We start from the raw sequence: 26,895 nt of genomic DNA, 5'->3' as shown, positions 1-26,895 counted from the left end.
CACCACCATGGGCATGGGCACCATCATCGCTCTGGATAAGGGCGTCTGCTAAATGCCGCAAATGTAAATGTAAATGTAAATGCAAGACCAAAGAGCTTTCAAAGTTTGTAGACCTGCAAAGCCAAAAAAGGCTGGAATGGGCTAAAAGACCATCAGCAAGAAGCTTGGTGAGAAAGAGGCCACTCCATGATGTCAAATAAGGAGTGGAAGAGGATCCCAGCAACAACCTGTGCAACACTGGTGAATTCCATGCCAAGGAGGATTAAGGCACTAATTGAGAACAATGGTGCTCAAACAATAAGTTGACACTTTGGACAGTTTTGACATATTCACTTAGGGTGTATTCACTTTTGTTGCCAGTTATTTAGACAATAATGGCTGTATGTCGAGTTATTTTTAGAGGACAGTAAATCTGTACTGCTATACAAGCTGTACATTGACTACTCTAAAATACATAAGTTTAATTTCTATGGTATTGTCCCTTGAGATCATAAAATTAAGCGAATGATTATCATGAGTTAATCATGCATTTTTATCTGTTCTATATGTATTTTAGTACGTTTTTAATACTCTAATCAACATGGGCATGGACAAATATGGATGTTTTATGCAAATGTTTATTTGCATTATATATATATATATATATATATATATATATATATATATATATATATATATATATATATATATATATAGTAAATGTTTTAAAGTAATTATTTTTATAGTGTTTTAAATTATGTAAATCATCAGGACATCAAACTTTACTTTTGCTATGTTTCCACACGGACGGTTTTATTTGCTGGATGTGCACATCATATATATTTGTCATATATATATATATATATATATATATATATATATATATATATATATATATATATATGACAAATTAAGACCATGTTCATTTACAACATTTATTCATATATTTATTCATTTAGTCATGCTTAGAATCTGCCTATGTCAGGAATAAGCAGGAATCATTTTCAATAGTATCCATGTTTTAAATGCAGATGCACATACACATATTTGGAGAACTAAACAGATACAGACAGTGGCATATTTTATATTTATAAATAATTTGTATATCTTTGCAAACCAAAATGACATTTTTCAAAAAATGGCTTATTTCTTGGTTTCTTGGAGAACATAAACTCCTCGTAAGCTTAAAGAGAGAAAATATGAATTACTAATTATCATTTTGAAAGGCTTCACGTGACAATAACGGGTATCTTTTTTTCTTTTAATTGGTTTTAAAACTTTAACTGTGATATCATTCAGCATTAATATATTCAAGTTATGTGCTTTAAAATTCCAATCAAAATTTTTTCCATGCTTATAATGAAAGTCAGTTTTACCCTCGACCCCTTCTTAAGACTGCATTTCTGCTTAATATTTCAGAAGATTAAGTCAAGAGATAAACTGAAGAAAGAAGAGAAGAATTAGGGGAAATTAAAGCAGGAAGTCCCAGTTATTGGCCTCTAGGGCAGACAGTACCCTTTTTTTCCCTCGCACTTCAGCATACTCTGACTAAATTGAATGTAATAGGACTAATCTCCACACACTGCAGAGGCTCAGAGAAGCTTCTGGACTTTGGTTCAGTGAATGACAGTAGGATGGAACTGCAATGTCAGGATCAGAAATGGGCAGCCACAGACTCCATCAGTGTATGACGCTCTGCTGCTGTGAGTGAGAGTAGAGATAAGCCACGCAGAAAAGAGGCGAGTCGCTTTTTTATTGCCAGCCAGTGAAGTATGCATGCTCTCCTTTATGGTTTTTAAGCAAAGCTACTCAGGTGGAGGTGCCTGGGGTCTCCAGAGGCTCATATTTGCTCAAGAGGACAGCTAGGTCCAGGGCCTATCTGTCTCAATCAGGTTGTGTGGGAAAGCATAGCCAATGTGAGAATGATATGGCTGCATGTAGGGCGTTCTATTAAGATTGTATGATATGTTGTGATATGGAGCAGAATATATTATCCCGCTTGTGGATACAATCAGCTATTGAGATTGCCCCAGCATGTAAAATTGAAAGAGTCCTAAGCCCTCAATTGGGAAAAAAACTTAGTTTTGACAAATCTATGCAGCTTTCTTTATTCCCTATAAAAGGTAACATGTATTACAGGTATTCTGTACACTCTAAGGCAACTTGTTACAGCCAGCTATCCTCAATTTGGTCACCTGCCAATTCACACTCTCTCACCTTTTATCCAACATTGACCAACTATAGAGGGTGAGGGCTAACACATCCTTCTTCCAAGACTTGTGAAGGCAGCCAACATCACCTTTTTAAGCTGCTGCTCATGCTGTGTCACAGAGCAGCGTAATACACTCAGAGGAAACTACTATCTAACCCCTTTATGTACTTGAGCTCACAAACACCCAATATTGGTAAGTTTCCTGTGGTTGCAGTGGATAGAGTGTCCCATTTCTCCACTTTGCTCCACTGGCTTCTGGTCACAGATCAGGGAGCCCATTTAACTTAAAAGTTTAATAAAAAAAAAACAAATTTGTGATTATCTCCTAATTGCAAATGTTCACAAATTTATATGGGATTTTTTACCTTTTTTTCCCCCATTTGTATTTATTGTTAATGAAATTACTCTTATTTGTTCCCATTTTGAATGATTACTCTAATATAGCTATGTGTCATGTACAGTATCCTTAGGGTGCATGTGTATTGAATATATCATTTGCTGGGATCATTTGTGGGCCCTCATTGGCTTTTTGATGTAGAAGTCAGCTTACAGGCAACAGCCTGTTCAGTTCATCTGAAAAATGAGTCCCTGTGAATGAATGGCATTTGGGTGAAGCCCAAGGCTTTCAAGCTGTTCAAAGTCTGCAATTGAGTTTGTAGTGCCAGACAGATAGATAGAGTACACCAGACAATAAGCCAAATCAAGAAAACAGCAGTGAAACCTGCTCCAGGAAATCCACCCCAACATTTGCTGCATACTGTACAGTCGAGTGCAAGGGGGTCATTTTAGCTTTGTTTCTCCAAAAAGAAGAAGCTCTAGATGGGTGAGCTCTTGATTTTCTGCTGCAACAGTGATATTCATGATATGCATCCTCACTAATGGATTAGAGGGCCCTCATTTACATGCTTAAAAAAACTTGTCATTTGACGTTTGGACTAAGGACTGGGAGAGGAAGAGCAGATAAGAGACTGCCTAGAAAACCAGTTGTGAGTGTTCTCCCACTGGGATTTTGTTCTAGAGTAATGATTTAGGGTCAGATGTTACAAGGCTGATTTTCTGAAATTTCTGGTCGAAATTATCTCAAACATTTTAAAGAACAACTCCCTAAAAATAATAATAATAATAATAAATAATAGGGGTCTTCTCTACTTTATATTCATTTCGTGTTCAGTTCAGTAATTTCTGTTAGTGCGATGGTTTCTTTTAATAGGTAATGTTGCCACATTGGATCTTTTTCCTATTTGCTGCTAGTTGTCCAGTGACTCAATATCTTTTATTTTCATTTTAAAGTTACCTGAAAAAAATCCCGCCCATACAAATTCATTTTAATTCAATTCAATTCAATTCAATTCATTTTTATTTGTATAGCGCTTTTAACAATGAACATTGTCTCAAAGCAGCTTTACACAGATAATGTGGTGATTAAACATAAATATGTTCTTTGTAAGTATGTTTGTCCCTGATGAGCAACTGTGGCAAGGAAAAACTCCCCGAGATGGCATAAGGAAGAAACCTTGAGAGGAACCAGACTCAAGAGGGAACCCATCCTCATCTGGGTTGCACCAAATGTCCATTTGAAGCAGATATACAATGTTGTGGGGTACAGTGATGATGATCAGAAGCAAACTGCACTCCCGAGTCAGTGCAGCAGACCGCCGACACCAACTACAGTCCAAGTTAATGGACAGTACAGTTAATTAACTCGGTCATTTGATTGCTGTAGCATTTTAGCCATTAAGATGAGCATATTCTTTTTTTTTATCAATGATTTTGCATTTGTTTAGTCTTATGTTGGTTGCATGCTAATTGCACCACTTTAAAATAAATTATTGAATGAAGCAGAAACACTCATTAGATTTAGGGAAAGGTTTTTTTTGAACGCGTATCTTCTAGACCTCGATTGCAGAAAGCGAGGGGGAAAAAAGCTCCATTTCCACTTCAGGAAATATCTCTGAATTATCATGCAATCCAAGCTTTTACTTTTTCCATTGTGTTTTGAAATGTCAGTCAAGTTTCATTTCAGCCAGAGCTCAATGAATATAACCCCTTTTAAAAAAGCAGCTTAATAAAAGAGCCCCAGTCATTCACAAAGAAATGTGTTGAACATTCAAAGCTCAAGATTACTTAGATTTGACTTCTAACATCCACATTAATTGATTGCTGTCTTCCCCTGCTACGTTTTTGTGTCTGCATAGAAATCAAAGGAGCATGTGATCCCAACTCAGCACACTGACACAAGCATGAAAAACTGGACCAACCCGGAGAGGTCAGGAATAGCACATTGAGCACTGAGCTCATTGTCTTTGATTTGAAGCAAGACCAAGAAAGCTGAGGCCTTAAAAGCTTTGCTGCAGTCTGTAGCTCAAGGGACTATTTAAGGTCTAAACTCAGTGGAATTTGGAATGAAAGGGTTAAGCTATAGACATCCAAATTAATCCAACTGTTTCCATTCAGTTTCAAAGAGTAGTTCTCTGTTCTATCTAGTCTGAGTGGCATTTTAGCACTGGGCCTTGAGTTGAATAACAAAATGGATGAATGATGCATCAAAATGGTTTGACGCAGCCCTCACAAGGCGGAAGGAATCAAATGCCACATGTCCCAGAGAATCTAATGCTCTTTCTTACAAAGACATAGTTAAGAGTTTGTGAGTGAGCATACAGTACAGAATTATATCCATTTAATTATTATATATTATATAATATGCACAGGATTATTATATCCAGAGTGTAAATTCTTACACTCCGATAACACTCTGAGCATAGTGATATCACAGTGACAGCTTGTACAGTACTGGTGGTTGTACTGAAATAGGAGAAAAACAATTTGATTTTATCTCATTTTTATCTCTATTATTAATATCACAATTCAATCATTTGCAATGGAAATGTTTATGTATTTAATGCCAAAATAATAGCGGAATAGCCAGATTTTGATCCCTCACAGTCTGGCAACTTCTCTCTCTCTCTCTCTCTCTCTCTCTCTCTCTCTCTCTCTCTCTCTCTCTCTCTCTCTCTCTCTCTCTCTCTCTCTCTCTCTCTCTCTCTATATATATATATATATATATATATATATATATATATATTATCAGTAATTAATTTAAATATACAGATCATGCAGTACTTTTATTTCCTCATCATCTCTGAAAATGAATTCCAGGTTATGCTACTGCTTTTTGGGGGTAAATTTTAACTTTCGTCATACCTTTTGTAATCTTTTTTTTTCTGGGATGAATCTAAATTCCACCAAAATAGTTATAAAAGTCTATGAAATATACAATACAAACTGATCAAGCACTTAATTATGAACACAACACAAACACTGCGTAGGGCCTCGATTTGTTCACAAAAGGAAAAAATTGAGACGTCTAATTTTATGAAATTTTTTTCAAACACACAATCCTCTTTCCCACGCATGTTGAACTTGTGTTAACACATTTGGTGTTATGCATGTTGGTGTCGATTGTGTTCCTTTTAATGATCATTGCATCTTTCCCTTTTACACCATGGCCTTCTTTAGTCAAAGGAATTTGTATCTATAATGTGAACTAAATATAATAATTTTTGGAAGACTATTTGCTAAAATAAAAAAATGTGTTCATTTCCCCTGTGTATATAAACTTTGGGGACACCCTGTATATGATAACTTAGCACTCCTTCCAAGTTAATTAGAAGGCATCTCACCAGAAAATACTCATCCTGTTTGTTTCTTGGAATAAAATCATGATTTATTGCAGATATTGAGATAATCAAAGCCATTTTGTCCTTTCCTTTTTTTGTCCCTGTGATTAATGGGAAAGGTTTATTGGTTAATTAGCAGTAACTGTTACATCAGGAACAACCGATGATGCATCAGATGTTGGACATGTGAGATCAGGTCGTACAGAGATTCGTATGAAAAAGGTGGGAGTGGAACTGTTTTGGGGTTTGTTGCTTGGCTCTGAAGGCTATTTGTTTTTTTATGGCGTACCTGGGTTTTTTGGTTTGTTTTTTTATCAAGAAAATCAAATGACATCTCACCTCTGAATGCATTTTTGACAACTGTATATGTGAACCTGGAAATACGGTCATTAGGAGTGACGAGGATGGACAAGATTAGAAATGAGCCTATGAAAGTGATTGAGATGGTTTGGACATGTGCAGAGGAGGGACATGGGGTATATCGGTAGGAGAATGCTGAGGATGGAGCCACCAGGAAGGAAGAAAAGAGGAAGACCAAGAAGAAGGTTTATGGATGTGGTGAGGAAAGACATGCAGGTAGTTGGTTTGAAAGAGGCAGATGTAGAGGACAGAGTAGTATGGAGACGGATGATCCGCTGTGGCGCCCCCTAATGGGAGCAGCCGAAATAATAATAAGAAGAGATTTGTACTTAAATATTATTACTATCATCAGTGTAATGCCACACCTGTGCAGGTCTAAAGACCCCTTCAGCAAACATATAAAGGATATCTTTTCATGCAGAAGCACCACAATCCCTTTGACGTATGTACTTTAAGAGAATGCCTATTTGGGTTGTGAATTTTCTCTCACAATGAGCTTGATTTTCATTTATGTTCAACTGCAAACATCCAGTCTCCCAGTATAAAAGGGCAATCACATAAGCCAGAGTAGTGTGGCCATGCATACTGATTTGCCTAATTTGCCCATGACTAATTTCAAGTCTAATTTTGTCTTATCCAATCTATGGCCTTTGCAGACAACTTCAAATATCTAGTGCAGGTCTAGTGTTTGTGCTGAGTCACATTTTAGTTAAAGGTCAGGCACAAGCTGATATGACCAAGCAGTTCTGAGACTAGACTTTTGTTGAATGTCCGGAGCAAATGTCTCACTTTGCCATTTATTCCACAACCTCTTGCATTATTCTCTCTTTTTTGGACCCTGAGAATAGACATGGGCTTCAGGTGAGCACAAGGTCATATGAGCCCGTTTTTGCCCATCAAAGGGTAGTGAAACTTCCTTCAACCCACTTCCTGCCTCAGGGGAACAAAAGAGAGACGGAGCTGGATATGGAATCAATGTGTGACATAGAAGCAGTAAAAAAGAAGATTACAGTCACAGTGAAAGTGGCATTTACTACACTTTAACTGTAACCACTCCTCTAATCCAGTCACCTAAATGCCTCTCAAGGCTGCTCCTACAGGAATAATCCTGCCTCAGACCATCATTTTTATTTATTAGCAGGATTCCTGTACTATGCAGTGCTTATGAAATATTACACAGGCTTGCCCCTCTAAGCTCCTTGAGATTCTGAAGACACTGATAGGGGAGTTTCTGGAGACCAGAAAGACAAAAGACCTCTCAAGGTTAGACTAAAGCACAGACTGGAATGCATAGACTACAGCTCAGCTTGATATGGCATCCAGTCTTGCTTTTGGAAAGGCAAATTAATTAGTTTGTGTGTGCACTGCTTTTCTTTTTTTTTTTTTTTCGCAAAAGTGCTGCAATCTGCAAAAGGTAAGGCCAGGTTCAGGCCTCTGGAAAAAGCAATGTCATTAAGCTCGTGCTGTGCCTGAACTAAAGTTGTAGAGGGTTCCTGCTGGTTTGCAGGTTGTGAGGCAGTGTTCTGCAGCCAGCTCCTGCTCAGGTTCATGAGGGCCCGCAGCATGATCAGTGTGTGGGAGAGGCCTGATGCAGTCACTGGCTCCAGCGACCTTTACCAGAGCCAAAAGTCAAGGCCATTATGTTGAACAACGTTTATCACTCTCACTCAGCAGCACAGCAACTTGAGATCTTCATCTGAGATATTGTAGCAGTAACTTTGGAATTGGATTGGAATTAGATCCATTGCGCTTTTGTTAATGCACTTCCTCAGCCTGCACGGCTCTGATACAGCTAATGAAGCATTACATAATTATATCATGAGCTGACGCATCGTGTGTTCGATTAGGGAAAACACAAATGTAGAGCGCCGAAACCATTCGTCTAATTTATTTTTGATCTCGCACAGTTCTTCGCACGTTATGAGCGAGGACTATTTGTTAGATATGTGTAATGTCTTCTGAGTTGGTTAGAATTCATTTGCGATCATAAAGTCCTATTTATCTGCTCTGCAATATGCCGTTATCAATGACTCCTTTTTTCCCCCGACACGCTGTCATATTTCTTATGTCTCACCCGATCCTTGTTCCATCGCACGCCGCACTATTTCCCCTCCAGACTTTCTGCACCTCGCTTTCTCTCCCCTGGCAGGACTTGAACTTGCTGTCACAGTCAGAATGGACTGACCTACTTGAGCAACCAGATAAGATCAGATTAGTGGAAGCAAAGCTCTGCTATCTCATGTGCCATTCCCTTCAGGCAGTAAACAGTCCACTGCGTCAGCAAAGGAGCCAGGCAAATGCGTTGATTTGTACTCGTTTCCAGTGAAATCACCGAATACGATGATCAAGAAGTATTTAGCACTTTACAGAGTTTTTCATTAATATTTTACAGACTTTAAAAAAGATGAAAAATCAATTTATTTCGAAACGTCCGCAGAAAGGAAATTTTATGGCGGTTATTCCACGGTTTAATTATGCAATAAATAATAATTGTACACAAAAGAGATATTTCTACTTCTAATATAAAAATTACTTATTTTAATCAGCAAAGCTATTGGTGAATAAAGAAATTAAATTTGAAAGGGAATTATGTTCTGGGAAAAAATTATCAAAGCATTTTTTTGATCACACTAAAGCAAATTATTTTCCTTCACCTGGTGTGTTTTTTTCACCAATACTACAGCGATTTGCTAATAATTTCATTTGAATTAATTAATCATACTCATACTTTTTATTCCTATTCCAATCTCACTGTCTCTCTTTTTTTATGTGTGACAGGCACTGACACTGGAGACTTATATGAAATAAATTAAAACCATTTGATCAAGCAGAGCTGCCAACTTAAATTGTATAAATGTGTATATAATGTATCCTGTAAAAAAACGGTTTAGAAGATACTATATTTGTGGTTATTGTACTAAAAGGAGACGTGATTGTGCATGACTACTGCAGACTCTTTAAGAAAACAAAAGTAATACGAATCGTTTTCATTAACTGCAGCAAAGCATTCAAAACTACACAGAAAATCAGCTTTGCTAATAAGTTCCTTTGTCCAGACAACTTAAAACTGTTACTTTACAATAGCTGCAATTGTGCATTATATACTGACATATATTAAACGGATTTCCATTATAAGGCAGTATTGAGTAAATGGGTTTTCTGTACTATGCCCACTATAGCAAAACTTAAAATTGGTATTTGCACATTATTAAATTGGTAATTGCACCTACTCTACAAATATAGTAGACAAACATTCGGTTTAACCGATGCTTTTTTTACTCTAATGAAAGTGCTTTGAAAGTTACACCTAAATGCAGGACATAAGCATGCCTGGCTATATTTCATACACAGAAACGCACACACGGAAGATAAAACCAGTCTTTTTTCCGCAGCGTGACAACACCTCAGGCAGCCCTCCCAGAGTGAAGAGACATCCATCAGCATTTAGCTCCTTTGTCACCTCGCAGGAGGCCGCCACTTTGTTTAAGACAGTCTGCTATGCAAACAGCACTGAAAGAACTTAGCACAGTGCCTTGTATCTGCCTGATGGCTCTTACATGGATGGCTAACCATTATTGATTCTCTTTCCTCAGGTTGTGACCCTGGGCAAGAACAGCCGAGGCTATCATTACATCCTGGCCAATTTGGTGAGTCTCTAGTGTCTGAAAAAGTAAAAGAACATGGTTTAGTATGGAGAAGATATGTTGGAAGAACCTATACAGTATATATATATATATATATATATATATATATATATATATATATATATATATATATATATATATATATATATATATATATATATATATAACAAGTACGGTTATGTGCACTATATAAATTGCTCATTGTAGTGCTTTTGTAGCCGCATTGTTAATAAAGATCGTCATTCATATCCATGAACCATGGATGCACGGTTCTAATGACCAGAAAGCTAAAGATGTTCTTTCGTCCCCCTATTGACGACAATTCAAGTATGAAGCAGCACAGATAATAAACATTCACAGTATTTTAGCCCTGGGTGGTAAAACAGTAGGTAAAAACAGTATTTTTGTTCATAGACTTTGTGTTATTTGTTTGTTTATATATTGCAAATTAAGAAGCATGCCAGTAGAAGTTATTTGCATGCAGATTGCCTAATTTCTTAGCTCCATACATGCCACACAATTTTCAATTAAGCCATCCATATGGTGCATATAATATCATCCTTGTTGATGCCTCAGGATCATCAAGTTTCAGACTACTTAAATCAATTATCATATCCAATATGGTGGCATAATATATAAATATATATAGTACAATCTATAATTCAGAATTGAAAAGTTTATTTTAGGTTAAATGCTCTTGTTACTGTCATTACATTCTAGAAATACTTACACTATATAGAGAAAAGTTTTGGGACAATTGACTTTTCCCACCATGTGTGGTTCTTCCTCAAATTGTTGTATTAGATGACTTTGGATGCAGTTGAATTACATTTTCCCTTCAACTGATGTAGAAGACCAAACCTGTTCCAGCATGACAATGCTACTGTGCACAGCACCAGATAGAATATATGGCTCACATGGTTTGGAGTGAAAGAGCTTGAATGACCTGGTATAGAGCTCTGAACTTAACCCTACTGAACCCCTTTTGGATAAATTGGAACACTGATTGCACCCCAAATCTCTACAAGCACACTCGAAAAGAAAGTGTGGAACATCTTCCCAGAAGCGTGGAGGTTACTATAACAGCAATGTGGATGTTCAACACACACAGTACAACACAAAAGCACATACGAATCTGATTAGGTTTCCACAAAATTGTGTCCATATCATGTATATCGTCTTTTAACAAAATGCCAAATGAAGATTTATGTAATCACTATGCAGTTATAAAAAAAAAGAAACACCTAAAAACATATCCGTGCAGATTATATTTTTTTATTTTTAGCATGCAGAGTGCTCTCTCTCTTTCTCTTTCTCTCTCTCTCTTGCTCTCAGTTTCTCTCATTCTTTATCGCTTTCTTTCTCTTTACAGGGCTTCTCTAACGTGAGCCTGGACAAGGTGTATGTCGGCGGCGCGAACATAAGTGGCTTTCAAATAATCAATCCTGAAAACCCTGTCGTGCAGCAGTTTCTCCAGCGCTGGGACCGGTTAGATGAAAGAGAATTCCCAGAGGCGAGGAACACACCTCTGAAGGTAAGCCTTTCATGTTGTACTGGAGAAAAAGCATCATTATGTCTTATCGACAGCCTTCTGTTTTCTCATTTCTGTCTCTGTTCCCTTCTTCCTTTTGCCTCTCTCTTCTTCAGTAGCCATTGCTACTGCTTACATTTCTTTCTTCTTTCTGCCTTCTCCTCTTTCTTGTATCCTTTTCCTATTCTGCTTTCCCACCCCATCAGTCAATTTATTGATGTCCAGTCCAAAGCTGGGTTAGAACACGAGCTTCAATTTACATCTAATTAAACAAAAATCAGCAAAGAGATAAATTCAAAGTGGTATTTCAGTGAGTCATGCAGGTGTGGACTGAAATGGGCAAACAGGCCAAAGAACATTCGAGAGCAGGATTATGCATGAAAAAGACTTAGTAGTAATTTAGTGCTTATACATAATAACTCATAGTAGCAGTAAATAAAATAAACATTGGCCTGCTCATTTTACAATGCAACCCACTTTGACACTCTCTTAAATTATTTTCGATATAAGCTTTCTGGATGTAATAGGAACAAATAAATAAATAAACAAATAAAATAAAATGGAAAAAGAAAAATGAATGCTCACTGCAAATTAGTGGATGTCAGTGCATTCCCAGCTTGTTCTGTGAGATGCAGCATAATTACAGGTGTCACCTCACAACAACAATAGGACTGAAATACTGTTCCACACAATGCTAAACATTTTACACGTCACCGTAATTAGAACCCAATTCAGAGCCGTTTCCACAAGGAGAAACAATGCACTTTTGTAAATATGAATAGAACAGCATGCCACGAATCTTCGTTCTGTTTAATGTCAGACCAAGTTATGATTATATGTGGGGAGGCACTGCAATTATCCTGTATAGAACACTGTAAGCTAGATGCATGCACATACATAGGATAAGTTGCTATTCTTAATCCTGGTGTGATTATCCTTAATGCAAAAGGTTTGTGAAGTGTTAACTGAGCTCAAATTTAGCCCGAGTGGCTTCACTGTACAGCTGTATTTTTTGCACACTGTGTTTCTGTGACTGAATTAAGACACCTTGGTTAACTCACAAAGGGCTTGATAATGAGTCCTTGAGTTGCACTAGGTGCAGAAGACCAAAGGAAACCTTAATATGTGCATCTAGTGAACAAGACATAAGGGATGATGTAATCCAGACTGTCCCAAAGACTCAGCATTTGGCATTAATGGCAGGGAAGTAGGTAATGCAGTACTCATTTCATGATCTCTCTTTGCAGTACACCTCTGCATTGTCTTACGATGCCATCCTGGTGATAGCCGAGGCATTCCGGTACCTGCGGCGCCAGCGCGTGGATGTCTCAAGACGGGGCAGTGCTGGAGATTGCCTGGCCAATCCAGCAGTCCCCTGGAGTCAAGGCATCGACATAGAGAGGGCTCTTAAAATGGTAGGTAAAATTCACCCTGCCATTTAGCGCAGCTCTGACTTTCATGTACTCCCCCCTGCCGCAATCAAGTTCCTCAAAATGAACTGCTCAAGCATGACTCTACTGCAATACACTGCCACCTTCCATTTGACCTTGGAGGCTTGGAGTGCTGCCCATTATTTCATCAGGTTTCATCCTTACTTTTCCTTGGCAGGTTCAAGTGCAAGGGATGACTGGCAATATCCAGTTTGACAGTTTCGGCCGCAGATCAAACTACACTATCGACGTTTATGAGATGAAAGCAGGCGGGCCAAGAAAGGTACACAAACAAATTCAAATGCTTCTAGATATCATAAAAGCCGAGCAAAGAGGATTTGCAAGTAGGTGTCCTTTAAATACGTCTCTCTCCTTTTTTTTGAAGTAAACTGTAGATATCACTCAAATAGAATGCAGTCTTAAAGGATATCTATTATACCATAAAAGTTTAATAAAGTGTAAAAAGTGATAGTAAAGTTATGGTTCTTTCTTATTAATATTTAAGGTGAGTGTGAATGAAGCTTATTTAATTAATTGGATGTAACTAAATTAAAGTGCACACATTTTTAGCCAATGACAAAAGTGTTACAATTTTCGGATATAAAAGCCTCAGGGTGTGCCTACAAATCTGTCTAAAAGCCAGGAAAAAAAAAAGACTTTTAATATATTTAAACTAAAGTTTCAATTACCCTATTTATTTTACACAAGTCCAGTTCTGGCTTATGGTCTTATTCCCAGGATTACCACAGGTCTATCGTGAGCAACACTTTGCTGTATAACCTGACAGACACATTATCACACAGTTTGGTTTTTAGTGGAGTCATTTCATACACTGTGAGTGTGATCTTAAAATGAAGCAGTAATCTTTAAAGCCTCATGTAGTCACACAGTGTAAAATCACCTAAACACAGGTGAAGTCCAAGAATGGATAAAAGACTGCTTTACACTTTATACATCAATTTCCATGTGTCATTTAATTGTGTATTTTTTTCTATAGAAATGACAGTTTGGTATGGAGAGTTACAAAGTGAGGAAAGGTAGCTGAAGCTAACTAAAGTTAGCATAGCAACAGTCTAAATGTGAGCATGCTGCAAATATCTGACTGGTAGAAACAATCTAGTGCTTCATGAGACACTGTTCTTGCAGTTGATTTGAGGGCTCAGGTTCTTCCACATCACTGCTGTCCTCATCACAGCCTGATGCTAGTGCGCCTAAGTAGCTAACAATATTGATTAGCAATCTAGGTATTGTGCTATAGTTCGGCATTGAGAAACTCTTGTCTAGTATATCCTGCAAAAAAAAAAACTAGATTGTTAATGGAGGCAGATCAATGCTGTATTTGAGTCACTTTATCTATGAATCGGAGAACAAACCAAGTAGACCTTGATGCCATCAAAGCATCCTCCTTACAGTTTCCTGTTCTTTTTCCTGACTGCTTAGATTTTTTTGTGTGTATGTGCAGTTCTGTGAGCTGCCTTATGCTTGTACAGTAATTCTCTATATTTAAAAGCCGTCTGCCAGACACACTTCTACTTCCACTTCCATTTAACAGGAGGCAATAGCAGCTCAGGCACCTAATGCCATTTTAATGAACAGAGTCTTATGAGAGAACGCCTTTATAGCTTTATACATCTCCGGCAGCCTCTTTAGCTTCTTGTCTGTACATGAAATAATTATTTTAAAGGAAGAGGGGGTGCTGTGGGCTCAGAAAAGCTTTAATGTGCTTAAAACGGCTGTGGTTTTGATAATAACGAAAATGTTTTCCCTTTTGCAGATCGGGTACTGGAACGAGTTTGAGCGCTTTGTAAATATAATGGATCTGCCATACAGCAACGATTCGTCCTCAGTGGAAAACCGAACAATTGTGGTCACTACTATTATGGTACACGTTCCACAATGTTTTAAATGTGTCACATATTCTGCCACTCAGGGTCATGGTGTAGACTCACAGATTAATACATTCTGTCCTGGGCGGCTAGAAGTATATTTCTTTTGTGTTGCTTTCCATCCACTCACTACACGTTGAAACAGTCGAGGGGCGAAAACAAAACACAATGAGTGTTTCAACTGTATCCGTGTGGGTGACAAAGCATTTTGATTTCCCATATTCCAGTGGCCTGTCATAGCAGTGACATCACAATAACGGCATTTGGTACGATGGTAATGTTTTTTATTTATTTATTTTTTTTTTTTACGTTTCCATCATCAAACTTGACATACAGTGCATACGTAAGTAAAACCTGTCTCCACTCATCAAGTAAATGGTCATGACACACAGAATCCACCAGCCAGCAAAATTACAACAATAATTCAAAGGGTTCAATGGTTTGTCTTGAAGTAAAGTAAAATGAACAGGCAAGACAGAGATAATAGTCGGACTAGCTTTGTTTTTGTTTTTTTGTTGTTGTTTTTTTTTTTTTTACACTGACCAGTGGAGGATTGCACCTCTACTGAAAAAACATTTCATATTCTGCTATTATCGGGACTCCTTTATAGCCAGGTTCAATTTAAATAACACTTTTAAACCAAGCACAGAACCACTGTCTAGAATAAAGCATCAGATATTATATATTGTAGTCTCTTAACGACATAAGTGGGTAATGACTTGTGCATGAAAAAATAAACAGCCTGCGTTTCTTCGATCATCACCAGGTCCATACTGACTAGTTGGGACTGGGCACTGTCCCAGAAAAGACAAGGTGAGCGGATGTATTCAGCACAAAGCAAACAAACCATTGCTACCCCACTGGCATCCAAATTGTCTCTGACTCTAATAGGGAAGCTCTCTCTGTGTGTGAAGCCCTATGTTTGGTAATGATGTGCTAAAAAAAAAAAAGCAAGCTGCTGCTGCTTCTATGTCTTTAAAGGAAAGAAAAAAAAAGAAGAAATTCTTTTGCAGGTTTTTAGTACTGGTGTTGCCAGGTATTTGAGCTTTTTAATCCTAACGATGTATTGATCTGTTAGTATGTATGCTCGTGTTCTTCGTTGTTTTTATGCTGGAATGACACAGTATGTCTTCGCCACACAATGGTGTAACATGTTTGAAGCAGATTTGTCTGTCTCTAGTCACTGCCATTTACTTTATGAAAAGGAAATCACCTCTCAAGACCCTGACCACCTACCCTATCTGTCACCACCTACCTCACGTCCGCATTAGCAAGCAACAAGTCCTTGGTAGTTTGTCTCTTTGTGGCTGCAGAGCAACCGTTACAGTTGTCGTTTGTGTGTGTGTGTGTGTGTGTGTGTGTGTGTGCGCGCGTGCACTGTTGAAGGGTTTCCATTTGTTTAATTACATTTCTGATGTAAAATCGAAGCAGTGTTTCTAACTAGCTAACGAATTAAAAACAAATTCCATAATAATGAGTTGTTTGATTTACATGTATATGCTAGGCTTAGTGCTCTAGATTAGCAAAGCAAGCTGAATGTACTAGCTACGTACACTCACTGGAGGTACAAACTATCCTTGCTTTGTCTTGCCAAGCTAAATTTTTTGCTGTAATGTATCACAATTATGGACAGTACAAGCTCAAGCCAAGCCTCTGTAATGTTGACATTTTTCAACAGTAAATCGGAACTAACGGCAGCTAGGATCTAAAAGTGGGGAACTGAAGAACTGAATACATTTCATACAGTACACATAATTATCCCTTTTTTGCCTAATTTGTATAGAATTAAGAAAAAACTCATTCACTTCAATTGAATTGTCTTTCGTTAACTTACGCACACAGAAAATGAACGTCACCTGTCAATTTGTTGCTTGTTAGTGTGAACATGCGGTTAGATAATGCATCTCAGCCCCCACTCTAACACAGAGGGAGTGTGTGGGTCACCGTGTGTTTGTCCCATTGTTCATCATCCATTTTCATGACCATAATGTTGGTAGGGGCTAGGTGCTTAGCAAAGGGGTCTCGCTAAGATCACATGACATATTTTCTCTCCGTCTCATCCATCCTGTTCTTGATGTCATGCTGGTTGATTTGTGTACAGGTGTATATGTGTGTATGTGTATGTTTAAGGTACAAAGTGTTCTAGAAAGCAAATGGAGATCTAGGAAGTGAAAATTAATGTAGGTCAGTGTGTGTGGGTTTGTGTGTGTGAAAAGAGTGGGGGAGAGAGAGCGAGAGAGAGAGAGAAAGAGGGGGAAGAAAAGTGAGCAGGTCCGTATATGATTACCCTGCACGCCCTTGCATGCTCTTGATTGTTCAGCTGTCATTCGGCTCTGGTGACTGGCGCGCACAGGTGACAATAAACCAGCGTGTGTTTGATTAACAGGAAGCACCGTATGTGATGTACAAGAAAAACCATATGAATCTGGAAGGCAATGAGAAGTATGAAGGCTACTGTGTCGATTTAGCTTCCGAGATAGCCAAACACGTCGGGATTAAATACAGACTGTCTATAGTCATGGACGGCAAGTATGGCGCCCGCGACCCAGAGACCAAAACGTGGAACGGGATGGTGGGTGAACTAGTATATGGGGTGAGTACCAGTTTATTTATCACCTTACCACTTTCCACTAATTCATTCCTCTTCCTTTATATATCTAAAGGTACTGTGTATGTGAATGTATGTGAAAACTTACTACAGACCTGTATGCTAAGTGGGATCTGGGAAAGAAGGTGTGCACAGACATCATCATGGGAAGAGGCTGAGATATTTTAAAATGAAAGAGAAGTGTTCTCATTATCCTTTATAAAAAATAAAGTTACTATAATTATGGTATTTTATGATCTATTTTCAAGTTGAAAAATCATTTATATTAAAGAATAACACTGTCTCTACCCTCAGTTATTATAATTTTAGTTCAAATTATTTTGTATGCTTTTAACCAGCAGGGGTCTGCAGCCAGAATGTTAATATCATGATATATTTCAAAATATATATTTTTTTCATTATTCAAAGTCTAAGCAATACTGCTACATTATGACAGGTCTTTAGATGAGAAAAGACATGAATAAGCCATATTTTCACTTATTATGGCAAAAAGTTTGCTAAACCTGACCAGCACATCCATATGTGCTTGTGAAACGTCCCAATCCAGATCGAGTCTTTTATTGCTGTTATAATTATCTTCACTTTTTTGCAAAGCCTTTTCAGGAGTTTTAAGAGAATGGCAATAGGGATTTGTGTTTATTCAGCTACAAGAGCATCTTAGGTCAGCATTGCATTTAATTCCAGATGGGTTCAGTAAGGCTGAGGTCAGGGCTCTGTGTAGGACATTTGAATTCTTCCACTCCAACCCGAGCAAACCATGTCTTCATGGAGCTCACTTTGTGCACACTAGAATTCTAGTCTAGAATTCTTAGTTCTATTGAAGGATAATTGCAGAGCTGCAGCATACCAAGACATTAAATGCAATTGTGTGTTTCCTGCTTAAAACCAGTGTAGAAAAGGTCCATATTTCAGCTTCTGACAAAGATGAGCTGGTAGGCTTATTTTTCCGGTTTTAGATTCATTGGCTCCCTGTTAGATTTTGGATGGATTTAAATATTCTTATGCTGACCTCTAAGGCTCTATATGGTATGGTGCTTCATTAGTTTCCACAACATTTAACTGCCTACATGCCAGTGTTTTATGGGTGATCAGTCCTATTCTTTCTGTGCAACAAATTATTATTATTATCATATGGCTGTGATGGTCAGGTATCCAAAAACGTTTTGGCCCTATAGTGCAAGTACACAGTGCATAAACTATAATCATTGTTATTTCTAATCACATGTTGAAACTTTTCTAGACCCAATAAATTAACTGTCACATGCCAATCTGTGTGTGACCTCCAGTTAGTTTATACTTAGTTTATATAAGTTTACAGGTGTACCTGTTTTGCATAACCTCGTACATACATTTACAAAATCAAAATAAAAGCTTAATGAATTTGGAGCAGTTGAGATTTCCTCTCATGATGCTTTTTTAATAAGAAAAGAAATGATTTATTCAAACATTATGTTGTCTAATATGCAATACATAAACTATAATCATATATTTTGAAATAATAAAACCAAATACAAAGAAAACACTATTTCTGCTCTATGGTCATATGCGCATTCAGTTCTTCTGACCTTAAAGAGTTCATGTCACATGACCTTGTCCTGATATGACAACAAAAAATGAGTTCAATTTTTTTTTATTAATAATAAAATTAAAAAAATTTAAACAACACAGTTCATTAACACAAGTGATTTAATCTATTAAAAAAAGATACAGGTACTCTTGCCAGTATGCACACCAGTTGGCATCCATTTACATATCTCTCTTAGGGATGGCTAAAGCCGACTCAAAACCAGTGTTGAAATTGTGTTTTGTGGTCTGCAGCCTCGCAGCGTGCCGCCCACTGATTCATCACAGCATCACTACATCACAAAGCCACTTTCACTGCTTATACCAGGGCAAGCATCCACTTTTGCATTTGTCAAAGTGCTCATGTGCTGTAAATGCAGGCAAAGCCAGTGAATTCATTCCCGATTTTTCTGGGCTACACTGAACACGGAGGGGCTGTATATAAAATGCATGAGGGTTGGGTTACCTCATCTGTTCAATTTCCTAACTATCAACCAAAGAAATTGCCTGGTTTTGATGTGCTGTGGGTTGAAATTATGCTCAAAATGAGAAAAATAAAAAGTCCACTCTTGGTAGGAGAAGAAGAAAAATAATCCCTTTTAGTCTGGTCTCGAATGCTTGTTGTGCCCATCAGCCTGGACAATACTGGCATGACCTTTTGACCAGCATATTTATTTTACTCGCCTTGCATTTTAAAGGTCATCCTCAAATGTTGGTCTATACGAGGGTTTTTGTTGTTGTTGTTGTTGTTGTTGTTGTTGTTGTTGCTCAGTATTGATTGTCATGCTGAGATTCACACCCGTTTGAATAGGTTATAATGTGGAATAATGATGTGCAACTGTGATAAGAGGTTTTGTTTTTTTTCAGATTGTATTTGCTCAGGTTTGTATTTTCTGTATATTCAGTTCAATTGTATTTACGGACAATGAAGTACAATAGAATGCCATCCGCAAATCAATAGTTTGTACCAGAAGCTTTTTTTTGATGAATCGTTTAAACACTCATATATTTGACTTTTTTACAGAGTTGCCAGGTAAAGCATGAGCAATTAAACATTTGGGTTGGTAGCACAGTTTAAGCAAAGATGCAATACAATTTATTGAATAAATAAATAAAACAAATTATTGTTTTCATTATTAAAAATAAATCAATAATAATAATTCAGTGATGTCAGATGATTGACAGATTTTTTTCCATCATTATAATTATTAATAATATTATTATTGTTGTTATTATAAATAACATAACAATAATAATGATGGTGATGAAAAATAGAAATTAAAATCGGTCAATAATTATCTGACATCACTGAATTTAGTCTTCACTTTCATCATACAAAACTGCAATTATCTGATCTATCTGATCACCATTTGCCATAACACCCATGTTTTCAGTGCATATTTCTCCCTGGATTTAGAAAAGACAATCATTCCTAATTATTTATCCACAGTGCATGAGGAAGAGATCCAAGGAGTTTTTCATCCTTACCAATAAATCACTTCTGGTAGACACTTAATTAGCTATTTATATGCAAATTATTCTATGATTTATTGAGACAGTACACCGTTGTTCCACTCACTACAGACTGCAAGATAAAAGGAAATGAATATTTGCAGGGAGCTTTTATACCCACCAGTCACCTGCAAAGTTTCCATGACCTTATCTTGCCTTATTGCATAACTAATAGCTTCCTAGCGGGGGAGAGATCTGAGATCTGGGATCTCATGCTGACCTTACATTCGAATGCCCTCAAGAGACAAAGCTGAAGCTGCTACAGATTCTGCTTGTCACATGTCAAGCGCATAGATCCAAGAGCAGCAGTTGGTGACGCATGAGGAGGACGAAAAGTCTTAGTCGAAAGATTTTCAGTCTCCTCTAGGCCTGATGCAGTAGAGGTCAGCATAAGGCCTAAGCCATTGAACAGCATGTGAAAGCTCAGCAGACAAGTCTGTTATGCTTTGCATATCTTTTTTCAGATGCTCTGAGGCAATGGATGTCCTCTTTTTTTTTTTTTTTTTTTTAGAAGCATACATTTTTTTTTAACAGTATCCTTTTTTAAAAATTCTGCAATGTTTGGGACCTGAACCCTAGGGCAAAGGCAAAGCTTTTATTTGGAATGTCTTTCTTGCTTATATTTCATTTCGCCCACATACAAGAGGCAATATGTATCATTCAGCATTCAAAAAAACACTCTTGTGTGATGAGCTCAATGAAGACTACCAAATACTAAAAACAGTGACTGTTTTATAGTATATTATTTAAACAAGCTATTTGTTAACTTCAGGATGTGCATTTGATTTGTAAATCTATTGATCAGAATAGCAGGACACTAACATATGCATGTCCCTTTTTGCCCCCAGAGAGCGGACATAGCCGTCGCACCACTCACTATAACGCTGGTTCGAGAAGAAGTGATAGATTTTTCCAAACCCTTCATGAGCTTGGGCATTTCTATAATGATCAAGAAACCTCAGAAGTCCAAGCCTGGCGTGTTCTCCTTCCTGGACCCGCTGGCGTACGAGATCTGGATGTGCATTGTGTTCGCCTACATCGGCGTGAGCGTGGTGCTGTTCCTCGTGAGCCGCTTCAGTCCGTACGAGTGGCATCTGGACGAGACAGATGAAGCCAAAGACCCCCAGACTCCTCCCGACCCGCCTAATGACTTTGGGATTTTTAACAGCCTGTGGTTCTCTCTGGGGGCATTCATGCAGCAGGGCTGTGATATCTCACCAAGGTTGGTGGCCTCATCACTATTCCACTCTCATCGTTTTAGCAATGTGCAGTGATAAAAAAAAGCCATCCTTCATCCCACTGTGGGTCTAAATGTTTAATTTAAGGCTCTGTGCATCTGTATGTGTGTAATAGCTGTTTGGAATAGTTTAGGAAATGGGAACGGTGAACGATTGCAATCCAGTTGAAGAAGTTTTGCCATGATTTTTTAAATGATTGCTGTATCCGTGATAATGAGACGCATGCTCAGTAGGATGCACTGAAAGGCACAAGCCTTGTTTGTTTTGGATTATATTTTTTGTTTGTTTCCTTCGATAGAAATATTAAGGTCATTATCAAGATTCTAATCAAATGCATGAGCTACAATCTAACATCAATGATTTAAAAATGTACATGACAGTATGAAAAGAACGTTGTAATCCTCTCAGAAGGCACAAACATTTTGTTTATGTATGAACATATACATATGTGGTGTCTTCTTCTACTAATGTAAATGAACTCGCATTTTACAGCAGTAAGAATAAATTAGATTAAAGCAACCCGTCTTCATATGCATATGACAACACTTACTTGATGGAAACATAACACAAAGTTTGATAGAAAACTATTTACACATAGTTTATTTATTGATAGTTGTTCTCTCTACGTTCTTGAATTCACTATTCTGTATAGTTAGAAGGTGATTCATCTTCTGTAACAGCAGCCCAGACAGTAGTTCTAGTTTAAAGGCTTTTTATGAAGAGGCTTTTTAGGGAGCGACTGTTCGTTGCAATTATAATGTGTTAGTGACGAGAAACTTGCTTCTCGCATATTCCAAAACATTAAAATTAGGACGTATTTTTCTTTAATAAATAAAGAAATGTATTCTTTTTAAACAAAGAGACTTTAACATCATGCTTCATTCCATACTTATTAAACATTATTGAATATACTAATTAAACATTTGAATAATAAATATTTGCGATATCCATCTGTAGTCTAATTTCTAAGTATGTTTCCTTCCCCAACCTGCACTTTTTGGGTGCTTGGGAAGCTTAATAACAATGCAGGGTGCATGCAGTGGGACACTAGTGCTGGAGTTGAGATGTGAACAGTAATAAGGTAAAAAATGTAAGATATAATTCAACTAATATTATGTGAGGAAATGTTTTTTATCTCATAACTAAGTATTACTGCAATTATATAATAATAATACATTTTATTATCAGATTATGTAGGTACTATCTAAAAAATGTAATTAACTATACTGTATAAGACGATATATAAAATGCAAAACCATTCTATTTATTTATCATTAATTTAAAACCCGAGTTTTAAACAGTTAGTGATCGTTAAATTTAGAATAACCAATCATACAGCACTTGTGACTGTGTGGTCTCGAGAGACGTGAACTTAACTTTTGTTTCAGACTTGATTTAATACATTTTTGTTATTATTCTTTATTCCTTATTAATGGTGGCCTCTGCAGCACTTTTGCCTTCACCTGAAATGGATTCAAGCTGTTCCTAAATACAGCCGCGGGAAGCTGATTAATTATGACTCCATCATGCTGCAGTCTGTCACAGATCATTTTGCACATCTCCAAATATTCCTCCTGTGGAGCTTGTCAAAGCTTTACTCAAATAACAGAACTGAGTGCAAACAAATGAGTTTAGTACATAATAGTAATAATAGCCATTATTTGTCACATATACATTACAGCACAGTGAAATTCTTTTCATCGCACATCCCAGCTTGATCAGAAGCCGGGGTCAGAACATAGGGTCAGCCATGATGCGGCACCCCTGGAGCACAGAGGGTTGAGGGCCATGCTCAAGGGCCCAAGAGTGGCAGCTTGACAATACCGGGGCTTTAACCCCTGACCTTCCGATCAGTAACCCGCCAGATTAACCACAGAGCAACCACTCCCCCAATAATTAAAATATATTAATAATAATAATAATAATAATAATAATATTATTATTATTATTATTATTATTATTATTATTATTACAGTCAAACCCACTTATCTCGACCTCGGTTAACTCGCCAACCCTATTAATTCGACGTTTTTGAAGTGGAACCGCCAAATTCTCACTTTAGTTATGTCGATTTTTTTATGTCGCCGAACACTAATATCTCGAGCACAAGGGGGGGCAAATTTGTCACTTAACGTCGGTTATGTCAGGAATCCCCCTGCCACGCCCCCTTCGGCGGCGGCATTCCCCGAAGCACCCTGCTTCTTCTCCCGTGCGGGCGAGCTCATCCAGTGGTGAGCTCCCGGAGCGCACCACTGGATATTACTGCTTCGCTACAAGTATTAGTGGATTATCTGCTGAGTATTCTCAATAAACTTTGTGTGCGTTTTCTTCGGCTTCCGCCTCCTTATCCGCATTACAGGTTATCTCGATCCGCATGACCAATCAAACAAATCGTGGCAACGCTGTTGTGGAAAAAAACCTCCAAAAACACGTGCACATTCTCATTTAATAACGCACATCATGTACATAAAGAAATTTCAAGCACGTTAATATATTGCCGCTATATTGGTTTTCGTTTATCTCGATCATCTGTTATCTCGACGCTTTTTGGCGTCCCCTAGGCCGGCGACATAACCGGGTTCCACTGTATTATTAACAACCACCACCACCTAATCCTATTAAAGCAACATTATGATTTAATAAAGAAAACCCTTTTAATAAATCAATTTCAATAGTTGGAATAAGCTCGATTCATTTTTTTTAGGCTGGTGAGGTTTTATGACAACTGATGCATAGCTTTTCAGAATAATCTAATACTTTGATGACACAGCAGCACTTTTGTCTTTTCTAGCTTATTGTCAATAACAGTGAAAACCATTTAATTGCATTGCATCAGTCCATAAAATCCTGCAGTGCAGAGTGACATTTTTTGACATTTAAGAGTATCTGACTGACAGGAAATTGCAATCAAGGCTACCTAATAACCATCAAATGCATTAAAAAGAGGACCTATTTTGTTAGTATGCTTACTGGAGATGCTTTATCAGTATGAGCTGTTAAATAAATGACTTTGGGGAATTAAAGACAAAAACTTTGCTTTTTGACCCCTTGTGCATCATACTGATTTTTAGATGAATAACACCACTATCAAAAAAGTATAAATGTATGAAATGTGTAAAATAATATATAATCCTCTCCAAAAGTATTAGAACAGCAAGGCATTTCTTTTTTACATATACATCAAAGGGTTTTAGATTCAAAGATAAAACATGAGATGATACAGGGCATCCGGAAAGCGTTCACAGCGCTTCACTTTTTCCCAGATGGATTAAATTCTTTATTTTCCTCACAATTCTACAAACAATACTCCATAATGACAATGTGAAAGAAGTGTGTTAAAATCTTTGAAAATGTATTACAAATTAAAAAAAAACGGATAAAAATAAAAAATCACCAATACACTGTAACCATTTGAAATGTTGTAGTAAAAAAAAAAAAAAAAGAGAGAAAAAAAGAAACCACTGGTATAGTATATACAACTAAATAGGTCAGAAAAGAACAACAATAGCCGTTCCTGACAGAAACATTTTGGAGAAAACCCCCAAAGCAGCACTAGTGGTAGCACCAACAACCTTCACAGCACAGAAGTGAAGTTATTACAATCATGTGTAAATGTAAGTGCTGAGTGGGTTTATGATATGCAGAACTATTTCTGTTGTATAATAAAATGCAAAGATTGTAAGAGGAAAAGCAGGTTATTGAGTCTGTTCATCTGAAATGCATGTACACCATGATGACCTTTTTCCTGCACGAAGGCTGTGAAAAATAAGATGTATGTCTCTATTTTCAGAGTGCCAGATATTTTTAAATTTTTTTCAAGCCCTTTTGTGCTTTTTGAGCTGCTTTCCTTGAAACCTGGCTAGCACACCTGCTGTTTTATACACAATTGGACAAATTGATATCAAAAAACCAACTTTACATTGTAGGATCTCTTTATGTTGTTGAATCTCAGCTGCCTATTATGCCAAAAATGTCAGCGTATAGTAGTGTATAACATTGTTTGATGCTTTCCCAACTTTCATGTCATCTCTCTGGTCTATGGTCATGAACTACCTCTGAGCAAGTTTATCAAAATATACCAAAACACTCTGTTTATTACCTTTGACATGATCCAGTGACATTCACTCTCTATATGCCACATACAAAGTCATAATCTATTCATCATATAAAACACTAAAAAAAATACCAAATGGAGTGGCAATTACTGTTGAAATTTTATAATGTAATAATTATTTATAAACAACTGAAGTTGTATTCATAAAAATTGCCTTTCATTTGTTCACAAATAGGAAATGAGTTGAACTGTGATGCAAATGTTTGGTTGTAACTGCTATGTTACACATACTGTAGCATGAAGGGCCATTTCGAGCATTCTGAGGATTGAGCAGCTAGTATCATTATTGATTGAGTAGAATATTTAAAAAGAGAAATTTGACACAGCTGTCAGTCTTGCATCACCCTGACACCAAAATGTCTTCTCCCCAAATCATTTGTCATGAGTGTTCCATTTAAACCAATGCTGCATTCCCCAATTTAATTTGTTTGGCCGCTTTAAGCTTACCTCACCCACCACACAGTGTCATAGTTATAATGCTTATGGTTATTTTTAGCCTAAATGGATATGATGGGATTAGACATAACAAATAATTACAGAACTTGATTTGTACTGTTTTATTATGTCATGTTTTAAATAGTATTTTTTGTACGCATGTTTTTCAGGTCCTTATCGGGCAGAATAGTGGGAGGCGTCTGGTGGTTCTTCACCCTCATCATCATCTCGTCCTATACTGCTAACCTGGCAGCCTTCCTCACAGTCGAAAGAATGGTCTCGCCCATTGAGAGCGCAGAAGATCTAGCCAAACAAACAGAGATTGCCTATGGAACCCTGGATTCAGGTTCTACCAAAGAGTTCTTTAGGGTGAGTGTTTTGTACAAAGATCTAACTAAAAAATACTGAAGAATTTCAACTAACTAGAGATACTCGAAGCCATTTGCTGGAATTTGGGACCAATTAAACTTCAGGGTTTACTGAGCAATTTGGGTTACAGAAAAGACCAAGCAATAGTAAGTGTAACTCTGAAGTTTATTTATCGAGTCATTGAGTTTTGGCATTGTTTTAGCCATAAAACACTATATGAGATTGCTAAAGAAACACTGGCCCAGAATATATTTCCATCTTTTCTAATTATGTAACCTGGTATTGTGTAGGTGTTGCAAAAATTGGAATAAATAATTTGTCAAGTTCAGTTAAAACA

The 26,895-nt window shown here is 37.3% G+C and overlaps 1 protein-coding gene across 6 annotated transcripts in view; it reads left to right on the top strand.

Moving 5' to 3' along the window:
• gria3b (glutamate receptor, ionotropic, AMPA 3b) overlaps positions 1-26,895 on the top strand; it is a 130,530-nt gene that overhangs the window by 77,917 nt on the left and 25,718 nt on the right. For all 6 annotated transcript variants that reach the window (XR_006925804.1, XM_046849229.1, XM_046849226.1 and 3 more), the window contains exons 5-12: positions 9,822-9,875; positions 11,245-11,406; positions 12,651-12,818; positions 13,012-13,116; positions 14,608-14,715; positions 17,106-17,312; positions 21,251-21,624; positions 26,360-26,558. Coding sequence is in view for 5 of the 6 variants with exons in the window: in XM_046849229.1 (XP_046705185.1) it covers positions 9,822-9,875; positions 11,245-11,406; positions 12,651-12,818; positions 13,012-13,116; positions 14,608-14,715; positions 17,106-17,312; positions 21,251-21,624; positions 26,360-26,558 (1,377 nt within the window). In the remaining variant the exon portion in view is untranslated. The remainder of the gene's footprint in view (positions 1-9,821; positions 9,876-11,244; positions 11,407-12,650; positions 12,819-13,011; positions 13,117-14,607; positions 14,716-17,105; positions 17,313-21,250; positions 21,625-26,359; positions 26,559-26,895) is intronic.

Source organism: Silurus meridionalis, chromosome 5, assembly GCF_014805685.1.
Source record: "Silurus meridionalis isolate SWU-2019-XX chromosome 5, ASM1480568v1, whole genome shotgun sequence".
NCBI classification, from domain to species: Eukaryota; Metazoa; Chordata; class Actinopteri; order Siluriformes; family Siluridae; genus Silurus; species Silurus meridionalis.
Note: the sequence above shows the minus strand (reverse complement) of the source record. Positions and strands in the feature narration are given on the sequence as shown.